Source organism: Mustelus asterias, chromosome 5, assembly GCF_964213995.1.
Source record: "Mustelus asterias chromosome 5, sMusAst1.hap1.1, whole genome shotgun sequence".
NCBI lineage: Eukaryota > Metazoa > Chordata > Chondrichthyes > Carcharhiniformes > Triakidae > Mustelus > Mustelus asterias.
In genome coordinates, this window is record NC_135805.1 from 28,555,898 (window position 1) to 28,573,600 (window position 17,703).

The 17,703-nt window shown below is 45.6% G+C and overlaps 1 protein-coding gene across 1 annotated transcript in view; it reads left to right on the forward strand.

Moving 5' to 3' along the window:
* Positions 1 to 15,627, forward strand: part of LOC144493917 (tyrosine-protein kinase Fyn) — a 70,565-nt gene extending 54,938 nt beyond the window's left edge. Inside the window, exons 9-10 of the mRNA XM_078213499.1 lie at positions 5,364 to 5,495; positions 13,652 to 15,627. Coding sequence (XP_078069625.1) covers positions 5,364 to 5,495; positions 13,652 to 13,860 — 341 coding nt within the window. The 3' untranslated portion in view covers positions 13,861 to 15,627. The remainder of the gene's footprint in view (positions 1 to 5,363; positions 5,496 to 13,651) is intronic.
* Positions 15,628 to 17,703: the final 2,076 nt, after the last annotated feature.

Sequence of the window (17,703 nt, forward strand, 5' to 3'; positions counted from 1 at the left end):
AGTTTGCACATTCTCCTCGTGTCTGCGTGGGTTTCCTCCGGGTGCTCCGGTTTCCTCCCACAGTCCAAAGATGTGCGGGTTAGGTTGATTGGCCTGGTTAAAAATTGCCCCTTAGAGTCCTCAGATGCGTAGGTTAGCGGGTAAATATGTGGGGGTAGGGCCTGGGTGGGATTGTGGTCGGTGCAGACTTGATGGGCCGAATGGCCTCCTTCTGCATTGTAGGGTTTCTATGATTTCTATGAATCGCCCCAAAGCTCCCAGTAAGGCCGAGAAAATAGGAGGCGTGGCTCGTTATTTTTTACGTAGTAGAGAGGTGTGCCATGACATTGGAAGTTTGGGAGCCATTGCCTTAGACGACCGCTAACACAGACAGGACCTCACTCACTGCATACCAGCTGAAGTGCATTCAAGATTGGCCTCCAGGACTCGAAAGTCCGTCTCCAGAACACAGCCGTGTGCAAAAACCAAAATGCAGAAAGAGCTTGGATTTATGCTGCACCTTTTTACAACCTCCGAGTGCCCAAAGGCACTTTACAGCGAGTGAAACTCTCTCTGCGGTGTAATCTGACACTTCAGTCTAACACTCCCTCAGCCTCGGTTTCTTGCTTAAATTACTGGAGTGGGGCTTGAACCAACAACCATCTGACTGAGATTCAGTGCTACCACGCAGACCCTTTGAATATAGCTGAGATTTTCACTGAGCAAAGTCGAATGTAATTCAATCTAAAACAGAAGCTAGAGCAGACATGTAATCAGTACGCCTTATACACATTAAGATCAGGACCAGGCCATTCAGCCCCTCGAACTTCAGTTCGATCGTGACCAGTCTGTACCCCCAACTCTCATTTATCTGCCTTTGCTTCATATCCCTCAAAAACCTTAATGGAGCAAAAATCTCTCAACTTTTAGTATTGTTCAATAGTCCAAACAGACACAACCTCTTAGCAGAAGAGAATTCCTTTTAACATCTTTAAGTACCTCAATCAAACCGCCCTCAATCCTGTTTACTCAAGGGAACACAGGCCAAATTTACACTACCTGTCTGCACAATCTAATGCTTTAACCCCTGCTATTAGTCTGCTGAATCTGCGTTGTGTCACCGACAAGGTCAGACTATTCTCTTTGAGCTGCAAAGCCCAATACTCAACAGTGACCCCAGATGGAATCCAATCAAAGCTTGCGCACAACTGGAGTAGCAAAGGATCCTGAGTGTACTATTTAGCCCAAAAGGGCATGCTCTGCCGCTCAATTAGATCATGGCTGATCTTAACTCCATCTAACTGCCTTGCTTCTATATGCCTTAATATTGTTACCTAGTGAAACAAAACCTCTATATCCATGGGCAACAGGGTGGCACAGTGGTTAGCACTGCTGCCTAACAGCGTCAGGGATCCGGATTCAATTCCGGCATTGGGTGGAGTTTATATGTTCTCCCCGTGTCTGCGTGGGTTTCCTCCTGAGTGCTCCAATTTCCCACACAGTCCAAAGATGTGTGGGTTAAGTGGATTGGCCATGCTAAATTCTCCCTCAGAGTCTCAAGATGTGTATGTTAGGGGGCTGGGAAAAATAAATACATGGGGTACAGGGATAGGACCTGGGTAAGATAAAATAAAGGTGAGTCGATGGGCCGAATGACCTCCTTCTGCACTGTAGGGATTCTATGATTCTATCTCTCCTTCTCAGTTTTGACATTTTTTTTTATTCATTTGCGCTGGCTGGGCCAGCGTTTATTGCCCATCCCTAGTTGCCCTTGGAGGGCAATTGAAAGTCAACCACATTGCTGTGGCTTTGGAGTCACATGTAGGCCAGACCAAGTAAGGAGAGCAGATTTCTATGTTCAATTAATCCAGCCAGAACAGCTTTTTGTGGGAAGAAGTTTGAGATTTGTGAGATGAGATACTTTTCAGGCATCGCCGTAAACAGCCAAGCTCTAATTTTCAGATTCTGACCCCTTGTTTCCCAACAGATTAGCCACAATCTAAGTGAAGTTCGAGGGGCTGAATGGCCTGGTCCTGATCTTAATGTGTATAAGGCGTACAGATTACATGTCTGCTCTAGCTTCTGTTTTAGATTGAATTACATTCGACTTTGCTCCGTGAAAATCTCAGCTATATTCAAATAGTCTCCGTGGTAGCACTGAATCTCAGTCAGATGGTTGTTGGTTCAAGCCCCACTCCAGTAATTTAAGCATAAAACCGAGGCTGAGGGAGTGTTAGACTGAAGTGTCAGATTACACTGCAGAGAGAGCTTCACTCGCTGTAAAGTGCCTTTGGGCACTCGGAGTTTGTAAAGAGGTGCAGCATAAATCCAAGCTCTTTCTGCATTTTGGCTTTCGCATCTTAGAAAATAATTGAACACAACGATCTTCTACAAATTATCAAATGAGCTTTAAATGAAAGCTAATAATTTAATTTTGCTACAGAAAGTATATCCAGCCTGTGAGACGCCATCTCTGCTTATCCTTTGCACTCTCGCTCTCTCTCTTTCTCTCTTTTACTAACATATTTTGAAAACCATATGCCAATCACAGGCAGAACTATTTCCTGTGTTCTTGGGTGGTCGTGCCGATTTTTTTTAGAAACTTAAAATGGACCTACCGCGCACTAAGTTGATCAAATAATTGTCCCACAATTTTGGCGCACCAATCAGTTACCGCAAAAAATGTACCCGAGTCATGGGTGCATAATTCGTCTTTTAATCCAACTACATTTGGATTTTTAGTTATGATGAGCAGAAAAAGATGCACAAAGCTACATAATAGTTGAAATGGAAATAGCTTCACAAATGGCAGTGTGAGGCCCAGGGTGAGCCCTACCCAATGGCCAACCTATCCCCACCCTGTGCACTCAGTCTTTGCCCTTTACACTCCCACCCTCCCCCCCCCCCCCTCCCCCCCAGCCCCAAATAACTGGGCACTGGCAAATGACAAAATCCAGGATTGTCCTCCCCACTCCAACACAGCTAAACAACTTGATACCTGGCACAGCCTTGCAGACTTTTTCAAGGAGTGATCAGTTGGCTCAATGAGGTGTCACATGGAACACGTTGGTTAATGGGCTTATGATGCAGGAGTATGGATTGAATTTTGGCTGATGGTTGGGAAACAGTTAGGGAAAATGGCAATTTTCCTGACTTGAGATAACCAGAAGTAGTGTAACCTTGGGTCACGTGGAGCTTCATAAAATCATGAGGGACATAAATAAGGTGAACAGCCAAGGTCTTTTCCCCAGGGTCAAGTAAAGTTTTTGTTTAAAGTTTATTAGTCACAAGTAGGCTCACATTAACACTGCGATGAAGTTACTGTGAAAATCCCCCAGTCGCCGCACTCCGGCGCCTGTTCGGGTACACTGAGAGAGAATTCAGCATGGCCAATGCATCCAACCAGCCCATCTTTCGGACTGTGGGAGGAAACCGGAGCATCCGGAGGAAACCCACACAGACACGGGGAGAACATGCAAATTTCACACGACAGTGACCCAAACCAGGATTCGAACCCAGGTCCCTGGCGCTGTGAGGCAGCAGCGCGAACCACTGCCACCGTGCCGCCTCTAGGGTAGGCTAGTCCAAAACTAGAGGGCATAGGTTTAAGGTGAGAGGGGAAAGATTTAAAAGGGACCCAAGGGGCAACTTTTTCACAAAGAGGGTGGTGCGGATATGTAATGAGCTGCCAAAGGAGGTGATAGAGGCAGGCACAAATATATCTTTTACAACAATTACAATTTTGAATGGACCTATCTCGTATTGAGTTGATCTTTCTCTACACCCTAGCTATGACAGTAACACTACATTCCGCATTCTCTCGTTTCCTTCTCTATGAATGGTATGCTTTGTATAGCACGCAAGAAATAATACTTTTCACTGTATACTAATACATGTGACAATAATAAATCAAATCAAATCAAACATTTAAAATACATTTGGACAGATGCGTGGACAGGAAAGATTTCGAGGGATATGGGCCAAATGCAGGCAAATGAGACTAGTTCAGTTTAGGAAACCTGGTCGGCACAGACAAGTTGGGCCGAAGGGCCTGTTTCCGTGCTGTATATCTCTATGACGCATTGTTGGGTCCACTCATTGGTCTTGGTAAATGTAGGTGATTTCGGCAAAAGATCTCTAAATTTACTGAAGTCAGACATGGAGGTTCAGGAAATGGTGAGGAGGAACGTAAAAGACTACAGGAAGACTGTTCGGGAAGATCAGATTCCAACTTTTCATGAGCATTTTTTTCAATTTCAAAGTGTGAATATTGGAATCGTTTTTATCTTATTGTATAAGATGTTAGAATTTGCCACCTTCTTTTCCACATTATTAGAAGGAGGATAGGCCTTACATTTATATAGCCCTTTTCCTGGCCTCTGGGCATCCTCTAAGCACCTTCCAGGCAATGAAGTACTTGTGAAGTGCTGTCATTGTTGTGATGCGGGAGACATGACAGGCGATTTGCACACAGGAATCTCCCACAAACAGCAATGTGATAATGACCAGACAATCCGGTTTAGTGATGTTGGCTGAGGATTAGATACTGGGAGACCTTCCTGGTTCCTCTCCGCAATGGTGCCATAGGATGTTTCACGTTGCCACACGGGGTCTCAGATTAATCCAGTCTCATCCAAAAGATGGTGCATTGGCAGAAATTATACTTTGTGTGTTTGAATCAAAAGATGATCCAGTAATACCATTGTGACATCGTCATGGCAGCATGAGCTGTGTTGAATGGGGTGAGGGTAGGAGGGTGAGGGATTGGGGGAGGTGGGGGAAGGGAATTTACAGAATACTACAGTGTAAAGAGGCCCTTCAGCCCATCAAGTCTGCACCAATGCATGAAAGGCCCTGACCTGCCCACCTAATCCCACTTGCCAGCACTTGGCTCATAGCTTTGAATATTATGGTGTGCCAAGTACTCTTCCAGATACTTTTTAAAGGATGTGAGGCAACCCGCCTCCACCACCCTCCCAGGCGGCGCATTCCAGACCATTACCACCCTCTGAGTAAAAAGGTTTTTCCTCAAATCCTCCCTAAACCCCTCGCTTTTAACTTGTAAGTTAGTGCTTCATCCCAAAACTGTGGAGGGCAAGTCAAAGTGGAAAGTTGTACTCGTGCAGTGCCTGACATTTCTGCATGGACCGTCACTGGGACATTGATAACTTGATAGGAGAATGTACATCCATCACCCTGACTGCAATATGTCAGACATGAAGAAGGTGAAAAGCTGCCCATAGAAAAGGAGAACAAACCTTTCCCAGAAATACCCCGTGAGGCAGTTTGTTTACTTGTGAGTTCTTTTTTAATTTTAAAAGAAAAACGTTGGAATAACTTATTTACCTCCCCATCTCTTCCCCAACCCCCTCCCCCCCAACCAGGTGCGAAATTTCCCATAAAATGGACAGCACCAGAAGCTGCACTGTACGGAAGGTTCACAATCAAGTCGGACGTCTGGTCCTTTGGCATCCTACTGACAGAGTTGGTGACGAAGGGGAGAGTGCCGTATCCAGGTGAGACCCGCGGAGAACAACCGCACTCCTTTTTGGAGCCGGGTGTTCAGCTGTCAGCCCAGCCTCGCCCTTGGCAGGGAATCCAAAAAAAGTTCTATTTTCCACCTCTTTTAAAATGAAATTTGGACACATTCTTTCTCCAGAAGTAACAACTTGAGATAACTTTGAAACCAGGTATTTTTTTTAAAAGAAGCCAATTCATTCCTCAGTGAGACACATTCTCGGATAGTTGTATTTTAAGGTTAGTTCAATTTAAAATGTGTAAAAGGGCCAGTACTTTAGATAGATTTTTGACCAGAATGTTAACTCAAAGATCGCTATATGTTTCTAAAATGTAAAAACTAATTGTGTGCAGGGGCTGTTCTTTAACACGGACACCTTGCCAGATACAGAAATAGTAATATTTTCAGTGATTGTGCTTGTCGTAGCTGCTATTGTGGATAAGGGAGATGAAGTTGTTAGATGCTTCAACCAAGTAGAGCCAAACTAATGGATCATAATAGGGAGGTGATGATCTGGTGGTATTATCTATTAATAGACTATATATTAGACTATTAACCCAGAAACTCAGCTGATATTCTGGGGATCTGGGTTCCAATCCCGCCATGGCAGATGGTGGAATTTGAATTCAATCAAAAATATCTGGAATTAAGAATCTACCGATGACCGTGAAACCATTGTCGGAAAAACCCATCTGGTTCACTGATGTCCTTCAGGGGAGGAAATCTGCCGGTCTTACCCGGTCTGGCCCACATGCGACTCCAGAGCCACAGCAATGTGGTTGACTCTCAACTGCCCTCTGGATAAGGACAACAAGGGATGGGCAATAAATGCTGGCCAGCCAGCGATGCCCATGTCCCATGAATGAATAAAAAAATAAATGTGTCAACCATGTAAAAGACATTTCCTTAAAGTGATCCATCAGCTAAGAATTTGTGCATGTATGTTGACCCCTTTTAATTTATGAATGGTTTATTTCAAAATAAGCCCAGCAGGCTAGATTTACTCAAACAAGATCAAAATGAATGTATTACAAGAAATATAGCCGCAAGGTATTTGGGTGCAAATGATAGTGATTTCCTAAAATATGGTTACGCAGATTAAAATGCAGGTAAAGGACAATGATATTTGTTGATGAGTTTAAGATCAGTCTCTCTGAATATCTTTGCGGGCCCATTGTTTGAGTTCCATCTTACAGATGTGAAGGGGCTGAAACTTGAGGTTCTGTATAGCAGCTGTGGTGGCTTCTGTTTGGAGGCTTGCCTTTTCAGATGGACTCAGCAGGTTTTTGGGAGAGAGAGGTATCCCTTTCATAGAGTCATAGAGGTTTACAGCATGGAAACAGGCCCTTCGGCCCAACTTGTCCATGCTGCCCCTTTTTTAAAATCACTAAGCTAGTGCCAATTATCCGTGTTTGGCCCACATAGCCATCCTATCTATATAACTATCTAAACACTTTTTAAAAGACAAAATTTTACCCGCCTCTACTACTACCTCTGGCAGCTTGTTCCAGACACTCACCCCCACTCTGTGTGAAAAAACTGCCCCTCTGGACTCCCCTCTCACCTTAAACCTATGCCCTCTAGTTTTAGACTCCCCTACCTTTGGGAAAAGGTGTTGACTATCTAGCTGATCTGTGCCACTCATTAGTTTATAGACCTCTATAAGGTCACCCCTAAGTCTCCTACGCTCCAGGGTAAAAAGTTCCAGTCTATCCAGCCTTTCCTTATAACTCAAACCATCAAGTCCCGGTAGCATCCTAGTAAATCCCTTCCTCATTAATTCTAAGATAATGGCATTTGTAGATTGCGTGGATGCTTTCTGCAAACCTTCTTCTTTGTCTCCCTTGGCCAAGAACCCGCTCCGAGATTGTTTCTCTGAGTTCTTCCTGGGGTTCTACACACACAATGACTGTTCTCAAACAGACTTCACACTGTTACATAACTTAAAAAGATTAGCTTGTTAATTTTGATGAAGCATTGTCCCAGGAGGCAAAGACGTTGGTTATATTGAGGTCCTTTAAATCCCCTTCCTGTCTCCAATTCACTCAGAAGTAAAAGGATTTTTCACACCTTTTGGAATCCAGTGAACATTCCCAGAAGTGCATTTGCATTTGGTAATGATTCTTTGTAACCAGCAGGTCTATTGATACGAGTCTGACAAGGTTCGAATAAACACCAAAGGTGCTATTTTGTCTGTCTATACTTGCATTTTGAAAAAGGCTTTTACTCCATGTAAAATTTGAAAGCAGAAATGTGCCTTTAAAACAGCTGCCCTTAAAATTCGTAATATCATAATTACTCATTTGTGACAATGAGCAGAATGAACTTCAGGAATGTTGCTACGGTTTATTACTTGATTTATTATTGTCACGTGTATTAACAAATAGTGAAAAGTATAGTTTCTTGCACGCTGTACAAACAAAGCGTACCATACATAGAGAAGGAAAGGAGAGAGTGCAGAATGCAGTGTTACAGTCATAGCTAGGGTGTAGAGAAAGATCAACTTAGTGTGAGGTAAGTCCATTCAAAAGTCTGGCAGCAACAGGGAAGAAGCGGTTCTCGAGTCGGTTGGTAGGTGACCTCAGATTTTTGTATCTTTTTCCCAACGGAAGGAGGTGGAAGAGAGAATGTCCGGGTGCGTGGGGTCCTTGATTATGCTGGCTGCTTTGCTGAGGAAGTGGGAAGTGTAGACAGAGTCAATGGGTGCGAGGCTGGTTTGTGTGATGGATTGGGCTTCGTTCATGATCTTTTGTAGCTTCTTGCGGTCTTGGGCAGAGCAGGAGCCATACCAAGCTGTGATACAACCAGAAAGAATGCTTTCTATGGTACATCTGTAAAAGTTGGTGAGAGTCGTAGCTGACATGCCAAATTTCCTTAGTCTTCTAAGAAAGGAGAAAGTAGTATTAATAGATATTCATAAACAACACAAGATCCCGTCAATAACTTGGGTACGACATCAGTCTCAGTGTAACAGTGCAGCCCTTCGCCGCCTGAGTGTTCGAAGACCGGGACTTCAGACCCTGCACCAAGCTCATGATCTACAGAACAGTAATGGTACCCTGCCTTCCAAATGGCTTAGAGATGTGGACTATGTAAAGCAGACACTTCAAAACTCTGGAGAAGTAGGACCAGTTCTGTCTCCACAAGATCCTGTAAATCCATTGGCAGGATAGTGTTCTCGTTCAGGCCGACATCCCCAGCATCGAAGCATTGACCACGCTCGATCAGCTCCACTGGGTGGGCCACATCGTCCACGTACCTGACACGAAACTCCCAAAACAAGCGCTCTACTCAGAGCTTCGACACGGCAAGCGAGCCCCAAGAGGGCAGAGGAAACACTTCAAGGACCCACCCTCAAAGCCTCCTTGAAAAAGTGCAACATCCCCACTGACACCTGGGAATCCCTGGCTCAAGACCACCCGAAGAGGAGGAAAAGCATCCGGGAAGGAGCTGAAAACCTTGAGCTCCATCACCGAGAACAAGTTGAGGCCAAAGCGTCAACAATGGAAGGAGCGTGTGGCAGCCCCGGCACCCCCCCCCCCCCCCCCAATCCACCGTCTGCCCCGCCTGTGACAGAGACTGTGGATAACGCATCAGACTCCTCAGTCACCCGGGAACTCATTTTCAGTGTGGAAGCAAGTCATCCTCTGCTCCAACAGAAAGAGAGAAGAGAGACTGACTTGGCAATTGCAGACAGTCTAGATGGTTATTGTGGGAAATGAAAGCACTCAGTTCAAGTCGAGGAGGGGAGATGAGAGATGGAATATTTTCCATGCATGAACTAACCATTTTGAATTCTGTTGTGGGAGAGGTGGGGGGAGGGGTGTTTGAATGAGTCCAGTGTAAGGAATTAGAGGCCCATAGTTCCTCACTTTTACACAGACTGCTTCAAGTCCTGAGATCACGATAAAGAGCGGTGTTGTATCCCGACCCATTGGGTCAATAATTTCACCATTCCGATTTATTTTTTTTACTGAATGCTTCAAGTGAAGGTTGTCACAAACTCCCAGTGATTCTGAGGGATGAATTAAGGAGTGTTAACTCCGGGCCCTCTGCCAGTGTTCCTATCCATTGTTAATAGCACAATACAACAAACCTCATCTTACTTTCACACACGACGATAGATAGGGAATATCTATCTTTTTATTGTTTCTTATTTTGGAAATGACTCCAACGCCACACCTTTGTATTAAACTCTCAGCGATGCACAATTGGAATCCTGTCCGCTGGGAATGAGAATCCTCCTTTTTTTTTCCCCAAGAAAGAATGTGAAAAATGTCTGGGGGCCGTGGCACAAAGTTGGGATTTTCAGTCCCAACAGCGAAAAGAACAAACTTACGTTTGTGTAGCATCGTCTGCCACCCCACGTTATCCCATAATGCCGAACAGTCAATGAAGTTTCAAAGTTAAGTTACTGTTGGCATGGTGGCACAGTGGTTAGCACTGCTGCCTCACAGCACCAGGGACCCGGGTTCGATTCCCGGCTTGGGTCACTGTCTGTGTGGAGTTTGCACGTTCTCCCCGTGTCTGCGTGGGTTTCCTCCGGGTGCTCCGGTTTCCCCTCTCAGTCCGAAAGACGTGCTGGTTAGGCGCTAAATTCTCCCTCAGTGCACCCGAACAGGCGCTGGAGTGTGGCGACTAGGGGATTTTCATAGTAACTTCATTGCAGTGTTAATGTATGCCTACTTGTGACATTAATAAATAAACAAACTTAAATAATATAAGGAAACATGGCTGCCGGTTCCCGTACCAACAGGATGACCAGGTCCTTTGGCATTCCCAGATGGATATTGCCCAAGGCACAGCAGACAGGACTTCAATTTAACATCTGATTTGAAAGACAGCGCTTACGGCAGCGTTGTGCTCCCTCGGCACTGCACTGATTTCTGCACTCCAGTCTCTTGTGAGAGACAGGAGCTCCCAGTTTTTTACCTCGTTGGCTGGAGTGGCGGACTGAGCTGGCAGACAGTAACAAGTCAATTTTAACAAATTGCTGCACTCATCATAGTTTTTGCACCTGGAGTGGGGATTGGCACCAGAAGTGTAGGGTGAGTCGGGGCATGACTGGATCCATGGTATTTTGGAAATGACTCCAACACCGCACCTTTGTATTAAACTCTCAGCGATGCACAATTGGAATCCTGTCCGTTGGGAATGAGAATCCTTTTTTTTTCCCCACGAAAGAATGTGAAAAATGTCTGGGGGCCGTGGCACAAAGTCGATAGTTTAATTTTGGTGTTATCGCTGCAGCAGGTTTTTGTACAAGGGGGTTGCAGTTACCAGCCAGTCTTGCTCTGGCCAAAAGTAATCATACACTCACAGGAAGGTTAAGCAATCGGCACTCAGGATGGCAGCCAGAGGGCTTTTTTCTACGTCATAGAGGATGTGGATGAAGCATTACTCTAAAGATCAAATGACATTGTACTTCCTGCCATTCAATGCCAAGTGCATAGAGGGTTCTCAGTGGGTACAAACACATGGAAAGAAACTTTATATTTTAAAAGCACTTCATTAGCGAGAGGTATCTTCATGAGTAGGTTTAAATATGTTTTTTGGGTGGCACGGTAGCACAGTGGTTAGCACTGCTGGCTCACAGCGCCAAGGACCCGGGTTCAATTCCGGCCTCGGGTCACTGTCTGTGTGGAGTTTGCACGTTCTCTCCGTGTCTGCGTGGGTTTCCTCCGGGTGCTCCGGTTTCCTCCCACAGTCCAAAGATGTGCAGGTTAGGTTGATTGGCCATGCTAAATTGACCACAGTGTCAGGGGATTAGCAGGGTAAATACGTGGGGTTACGGGAATGGGACCTGGGTGGGATTGTGGTGGGTGCGGACTCAGTGGGCCGAGTGGCCTCCTTCTGCACTGTAGGGATTCTATGATTCTAAGTGTCCGACTTTCCCTGATAAGTGAATTTGAGTCTGTAGCAATTGAAGAAACCCGTCAGCAGGCCTGATTGGAATCACTGTTCCAGGACTCCTACTGTAACAGTTTTAAATGGTGTGTGGACATAGGGCTTCACAAAGGGCACTAAATGGGCTGGTGATTCCATCAAACTTCACATTCCCAGAAAAATGTATCAGATTTTTTTTTATAATTTACCCTCGAGGTCTGTGGTGCCATAAATTGGCACGCCTCACCACCACAATCCTTTGTGTTTCCCCCTCTCCCCCTCATATTAGTAAAGTTTTTTAAAGTTTATTTATTAGTGCAAGTAGGCTTACATTCACACTGCAATGAAATTACTGTGAAAATCCCCTAGTCACCACACTCCAGCACCTGTTCGGGTACACAGAGAGAATTTAGCGTGGCCAGTGCACCTAACCCGCATGTCTTTGCACTGTGGGAGGAAACCGGAACACCCGGAGGAAACCCACGCAGACACGGGGAGAACGTGCAGACTCCACATAGACAGTGACCCAAGCCGGGAATCGAACCTGGGTCCCTGGAGCTGTGAGGCAGCAGTGCTAACCACTGTGCTACCATGCCGCAATCTATTACGATCTTGAAGGAATCCACTTTATTCCCAGCAGCAGTTTGGAACAGCTGTGGTTCAGATTCTATGAAGCTACTTTTGCTTTGGAACTGTATTTGCAAAAACATTATGTTTTCAGTATTTTTAATGTTTACTCTCTCTATGGTACGGGCCTGTGACTGAATTATTGGTCTTAGGCCAGACAGAAGTTGTCCAAACAAATCCAACTATGGTAAATTGGTCATTTGTGACCTGGACCAGATAAATGGCTGCAAAACTTGCCAGATTGTTGGAATAACCCAATGTATATCCTTCAGGGAATGGAACATTCCAGTCTGGTCCGTATGTAATGCCAGTCTCACACTACATGCCCTTGACTCTGTGCATTCAGGGCAATTAATGATGGGCACAAAATAATGCCCCACCCGTGTTGCCCATATTCCTTAAAACTAAATAGAGATGATGGAATGTGGTTAGAATTGGTTATAAATCACTTCTTGATCATGCTTTGTTACATTTAACAGAATCTATGGCGTGTATCTGTGATGTATCTCTTTTTTTTCCAACTTAAGTTGAAATTAACTTCTACTCTATCTTCTGGGGATTGAGAGTAATGGGGATAGGGTGGCAAAGTGGAGATGAGGATTGAGGGGGCAGCACAGTGGCACACAGTGCAAGGGACCTGGGTTCAATTCTGGCCTCGGGTGTGTCTGGGTGGGTTTCCTCCGGGTGCTCCGGTTTCCTCCCACACTCAACAAAGAACAATACAGCACAGGAACAGGCCCTTCGGCCCTCCAAGCCCGCGCCGCTCCCTGGCCCAAACTAGACCATTCTTTTGTATCCCTCCATTCCCACTCCATTCATGTGGCTATCTAGATAAGTCTTAAATGTTCCCAGTGTGTCCGCCTCCACCACCTTGCCCGGCAGCGCATTCCAGGCCCCCACCACCCTCTGTGTAAAATACATCCTTCTGATATCCGTGTTAAACCTCCCCCCGCCCCCCCCCCCCCCCCCTTCACCTTGAACCTATGACCCCTCGTGAACGTCACCACCGACCTGGGAAAAAGCTTCCCACCGTTCACCCTATCTATGCCTTTCATAATTTTATACACCTCTATTAGGTCACCCCTCATCCTCCGTCTTTCCAGTGAGAACAACCCCAGTTTATCCAATCTCTCCTCATAACTAAGCCCCTCCATACCAGGCAACATCCTGGTAAACCTCCTCTGCACTCTCTCTAAAGCCTCCACGTCCTTCTGGTAGTGTGGCGACCAGAACTGGGCGCAGTATTCCAAATGCGGCCGAACCAACGTTCTATACAACTGCAACATCAGACCCCAACTTTTATACTCTATGCCCCGTCCTATAAAGGCAAGCATGCCATTTGCCTTCTTCACTACCTTCTCCAAAGATGTGCGGGATAGGTGGATTGGCCAATGCTAAATTGCCTCTTAGAATCAGGGTAATTAGCAAGGTAAGTAAATGGGGTTACGGAAATAGTGTGGGATTATTGTCAGTGCCTGCTGGCTGAGCCAAATGGCCGCCTTCTGCACTGTATGGATTCTGTGATTCTATTATCAGATCAGTTATGATCTCGTTGAATTGCAGTGTCAGTCAGAATGACCTCCTTCCGCTCCTGTGTCTTATAGTCTTACTGTTTTAACTCACCTCTCTGTCCCTTATCAGGCATGAACAATCGTGAGGTGCTGGAGCAGGTGGAACGCGGTTACAGGATGGCATCACCTCAGGATTGCCCCAGCTCCCTTCACGAGCTCATGATACAGTGTTGGAAGAAAGACCCGGAGGAGAGGCCTACCTTTGAGTATCTACAGGCCTTCCTGGAGGACTACTTCACTGCGACAGAGCCTCAGTATCAGCCAGGAGACAACCTGTGACCGGTCGGCTGCACTATTTTACAAACTGCTCGTCCGTGGGTGATGCCGCCCTCTTTCCGTTGCCGTTTCAGGTCGCCCGGTTGGGTGGCTCCCAGCGTCTGAGTTGTCATTCTGCAGAAACTGGTATCTTCTAATGTCATGCCCTCGCTCCTTGCAATGGAAGCCAGGCTCCTTTCCTTCACCTTAAAGAGGGAGCATGGCTTTTTTTTAAATATATCAGAATGTTAGTATTGTATAATAATCATTGTTGAACTGACGGAGAATCATCTCTAAGATGCTACCTTTTACCCAATATATTACCTTCCCCACGCACCCCACTCCCCCCCTCCTCCCCCCCCCCCCCCCCCCCCCCCACAAAACTCCCTCAACTGCCTGCCTGTCAGTTCAGCCGAACTTGTCAAATGTTGGCTAAAAACACTCCAGGGGATTCGATTGCCGAGTTTTTGTTGTCCCTGCACCGTGCTGAAAGCCAGTGGCAATCAGTGAATGTCCCCTTCCTTCTACTGTAAGACTGCCATTTTCTTTCTGAACTCGTCTCTTTTTTTTCTGGTTCTGCGTTAGCCACCACAAGTTTCCAGTCAACATGGCAGCAGCTCGGCCGAGAAGAGGAAGGTTGTTTGCAACTGAAAATCTCGCGAAGGATAAAACCTGAGAGTTTCGGTGATATTTCTCCCCATCCCCCGCCCAGATACCTGCATCTTGCTATGGTTGTAGAGCCATTCGGTGACATAGGAAGCTGCCAAAAGCAATTGTCGTCTTTATTGTGCCTGCATATTGTTGCACCACTCTGATCACAATTGCGCCGATTGGTTTTTATTACTACTCAGTTTTAAGTTTATAGACTTGTAAGAAGTTCTTTTTTTAAAAAAAAAACCTAGTGATGTAATATTATGTCATCTGAAAAAGGATATATTTAAGGATATTGTGCTAAAACCCTATTCATTCATCATGTACCCCCCCCCCCCCCCCCCCCCGACGACGATGATGATCCAGCTTGCCAGTGACGTGAATCAGATTCGTGCGGCAAAACCGCTGTTGTTGATACTCCTCGCGTTGCTGAGTCTACTTACCAGATCACCGGCACGGCGCTGGTGAGAGAGACCGAGGAGGTTCGCTGCACGCGATGCGACTTGCGGGAGCATGATTGCGGGAGCACTTTTCACACATCACAAGCGTGTGGAACGTTCCGGACTGAGAGACTAACCCTGGCCTTGAGAAGTACACATGGACTCCAGCAGGGGTTGGCACAGCGAACTCGGTCACTTGTGCTTCACAGGACAAAAATGACGGAACTCCAGCCATTCCAGCCTGTCTTTTACGTCTAACCTCACTTGCTGATTTTTTTTTTTTAACAATGCTTTTTGTACGTGTAACTTTGACCTCTGCACCGTAACCACTCACGTTTCCAGATTGCTTCCTGTTCAGTCAATGACATCCTTAAGGATTATTTTAAGAGAATTACTATGCACTCGATAACTTTGACAGCAGATGCACAAATGTAGTAATGTGTTTTTAGATGTTACTACATTCCTTTAATTGGCTGCGTGGTACAAATGTTGGATTCTTGGTATTTGTACATTTTAACCAGATGGAGGCCTCTGCGTTGAGTTTATTTTCTTTCTCTTTCCCGACTCACAATATAACATTTTCAATTGACATTAAATGTACATTTTACAGTTCTGTACCCGTTGACATGTTTTACATAGCTGTTCAATTTTCCTAATCCAGTTCTTGTCATTTTAAAACCCGTACAATAAAGATCTTAGCCAGGTCAACGCACTTCTGCAATCATTTTGTACCCCGCCCAAATTCAACAATAAAAATTGTGCAAAGCCTTCCCTGACAAGGAAAGGTTAGCCCCTTTTCTGTCTTACAGGAACACGCTATGATGATGGCAAAGGGATCACTTTGAGCAAACTGTGTTTATGACTGACATGCAATTTATCTTGGACAAGGTTTGCAGGTACAACATTGCAAGGAGGAGTCGCCTGCATGCACAATATCGAATGCAGCCTTCATTGAGAGCTTTCACATATTAGCTGCACTCACCACTCCGAAAGACGGCACTCAACATTACCCTGAAGCTCCAACCCAACAATCTACTCTTCAACTGTGCAACTGGAGGAAAGTTAACCAACAAGAAATATCTTTGGCATTTTCTTTTTCTTCATTCGTGGGACATGGGCATCGCTGGCTGGTCACCATTTATTGCCCATCCCTAGTTGCCCTTGTGAAGGTGGTGGGTGAGCTGCCTTCTTGAATCGCTGCAGTCCATGTTCTGTGGGTTGACCCACAATGCCGTTAGGGAGGAAATTCCAGGATCCAGCGACTGCGAAGGAACGACGATGTATTTCCAAGTCAGGACGGTGAGTGGCTTGGAGGGGAACTTGCAGGTGATGGTGTTTCAGTGTATCTGCTGCCCTTGTCCTTCTAGATGGAAGTGGTCGTGGGTTTGGAAGGTGCTGTCTAAGGATCTTTGGTGAATTGCTGCAGTGCATCTTGGAGATAGTATGCACTGCTGCAACTGAACGTCGGTGGTGGAGGGAGTGGATGTTTGTGGATGTGGATTTGGGCTAAAAGCACTTGAGTTTACTGGTTCTCATCCAGTGTGGCATGGTAGATACACTGGTTACATACAGGTACAATGGGGTCTTAAAGGTACAATGCCAAATCTTTTCTCTCAGTGAGAAACTGGAAAGAGAAAGTTGTGAACAATGCTGAGTGGAATGGAAGACAACCTGGAATGAGCAAATATAGCTCAACCAAAGGCAAGTGCAAGCAAATGGAGGGCTACCATCAGGTGTGGAGAGAATAACAGGTGAGATACCTATTGTAGCCTGTAAATCCACAGGAAGCAGAGATGGTCAATGCAGTAAAGTAATTCACCACTAGCAATATGTACATGAAGGCACTTGGGGATAATGGAATGGGTCTGTGCCCTAGAGGAGCCATGATGTGGAGATGCCGGCGTTGGACTGGGGTAAACACAGTAAGAAGTTTAACAACACCAGGTTAAAGTCCAACAGGTTTTATTTGGTAGCTCCGAAAGCTTGTGTGGCTTTTGCTACCAAATAAACCTGTTGGACTTTAACCTGGTGTTGTTAAACTCCTTACTGTGTTTACCCTAGAGGAGCAGCAGAATGAACAAATGTCTCTATTCAGGCCACAAATGTGTGGCCATTCAGCCCATCTTAGCTCATACATCTAGGATTTGTTTGAAAACTTGGATTCTCCGGCCTCTCAGTGAACAATTAGCCACAGTCCACAAAGGACTGTTAGGTTAGTTTGCAACTAGCTGTCAGGACAAAAAAGGAAAATGGAGTTATTTTTGTGTTCGATCTTTCCTATCCTAGCCTATTGGCCCTGTCCTGTACCAAGCCCTGTTCAACTTGCTGATCCACATCAGTTCCCATACCTCCAAAATCTCTTTAAAATTCCCATCCTTATTGAAATCCTTTTGTGACTGCGCCCATCCCTCTCTCTCTCTCTCTAACAGTTTAATCCTCCCAGTTCTGAAACAGTAAGTTATTCTGATTCTCCCCTTGTGTACAGAACCATTGAGATTGTGACACCCTTCCCAATTTTTCACCCCCAATCCCCTGCCTTTAGCTCAGGAATTTGGTACCTACACCTCTCCACCTCCCTCTCCTTCAAAGGCCCCCTTTTTAATACCCATCCCTAAGATCAAGTTTACAGCCACCCCTCTGAATATCTCTTTCTTTGGCTAAACATCACGTTAGTATGAAGGGGCAGAACATTAACATAGTGGTTAGCACTGCTGCCAGGGACCCAGATTCAATTCCTGGCTTGGGTCACTGTCCTTGCAGAGTCTGCACGTTCTCC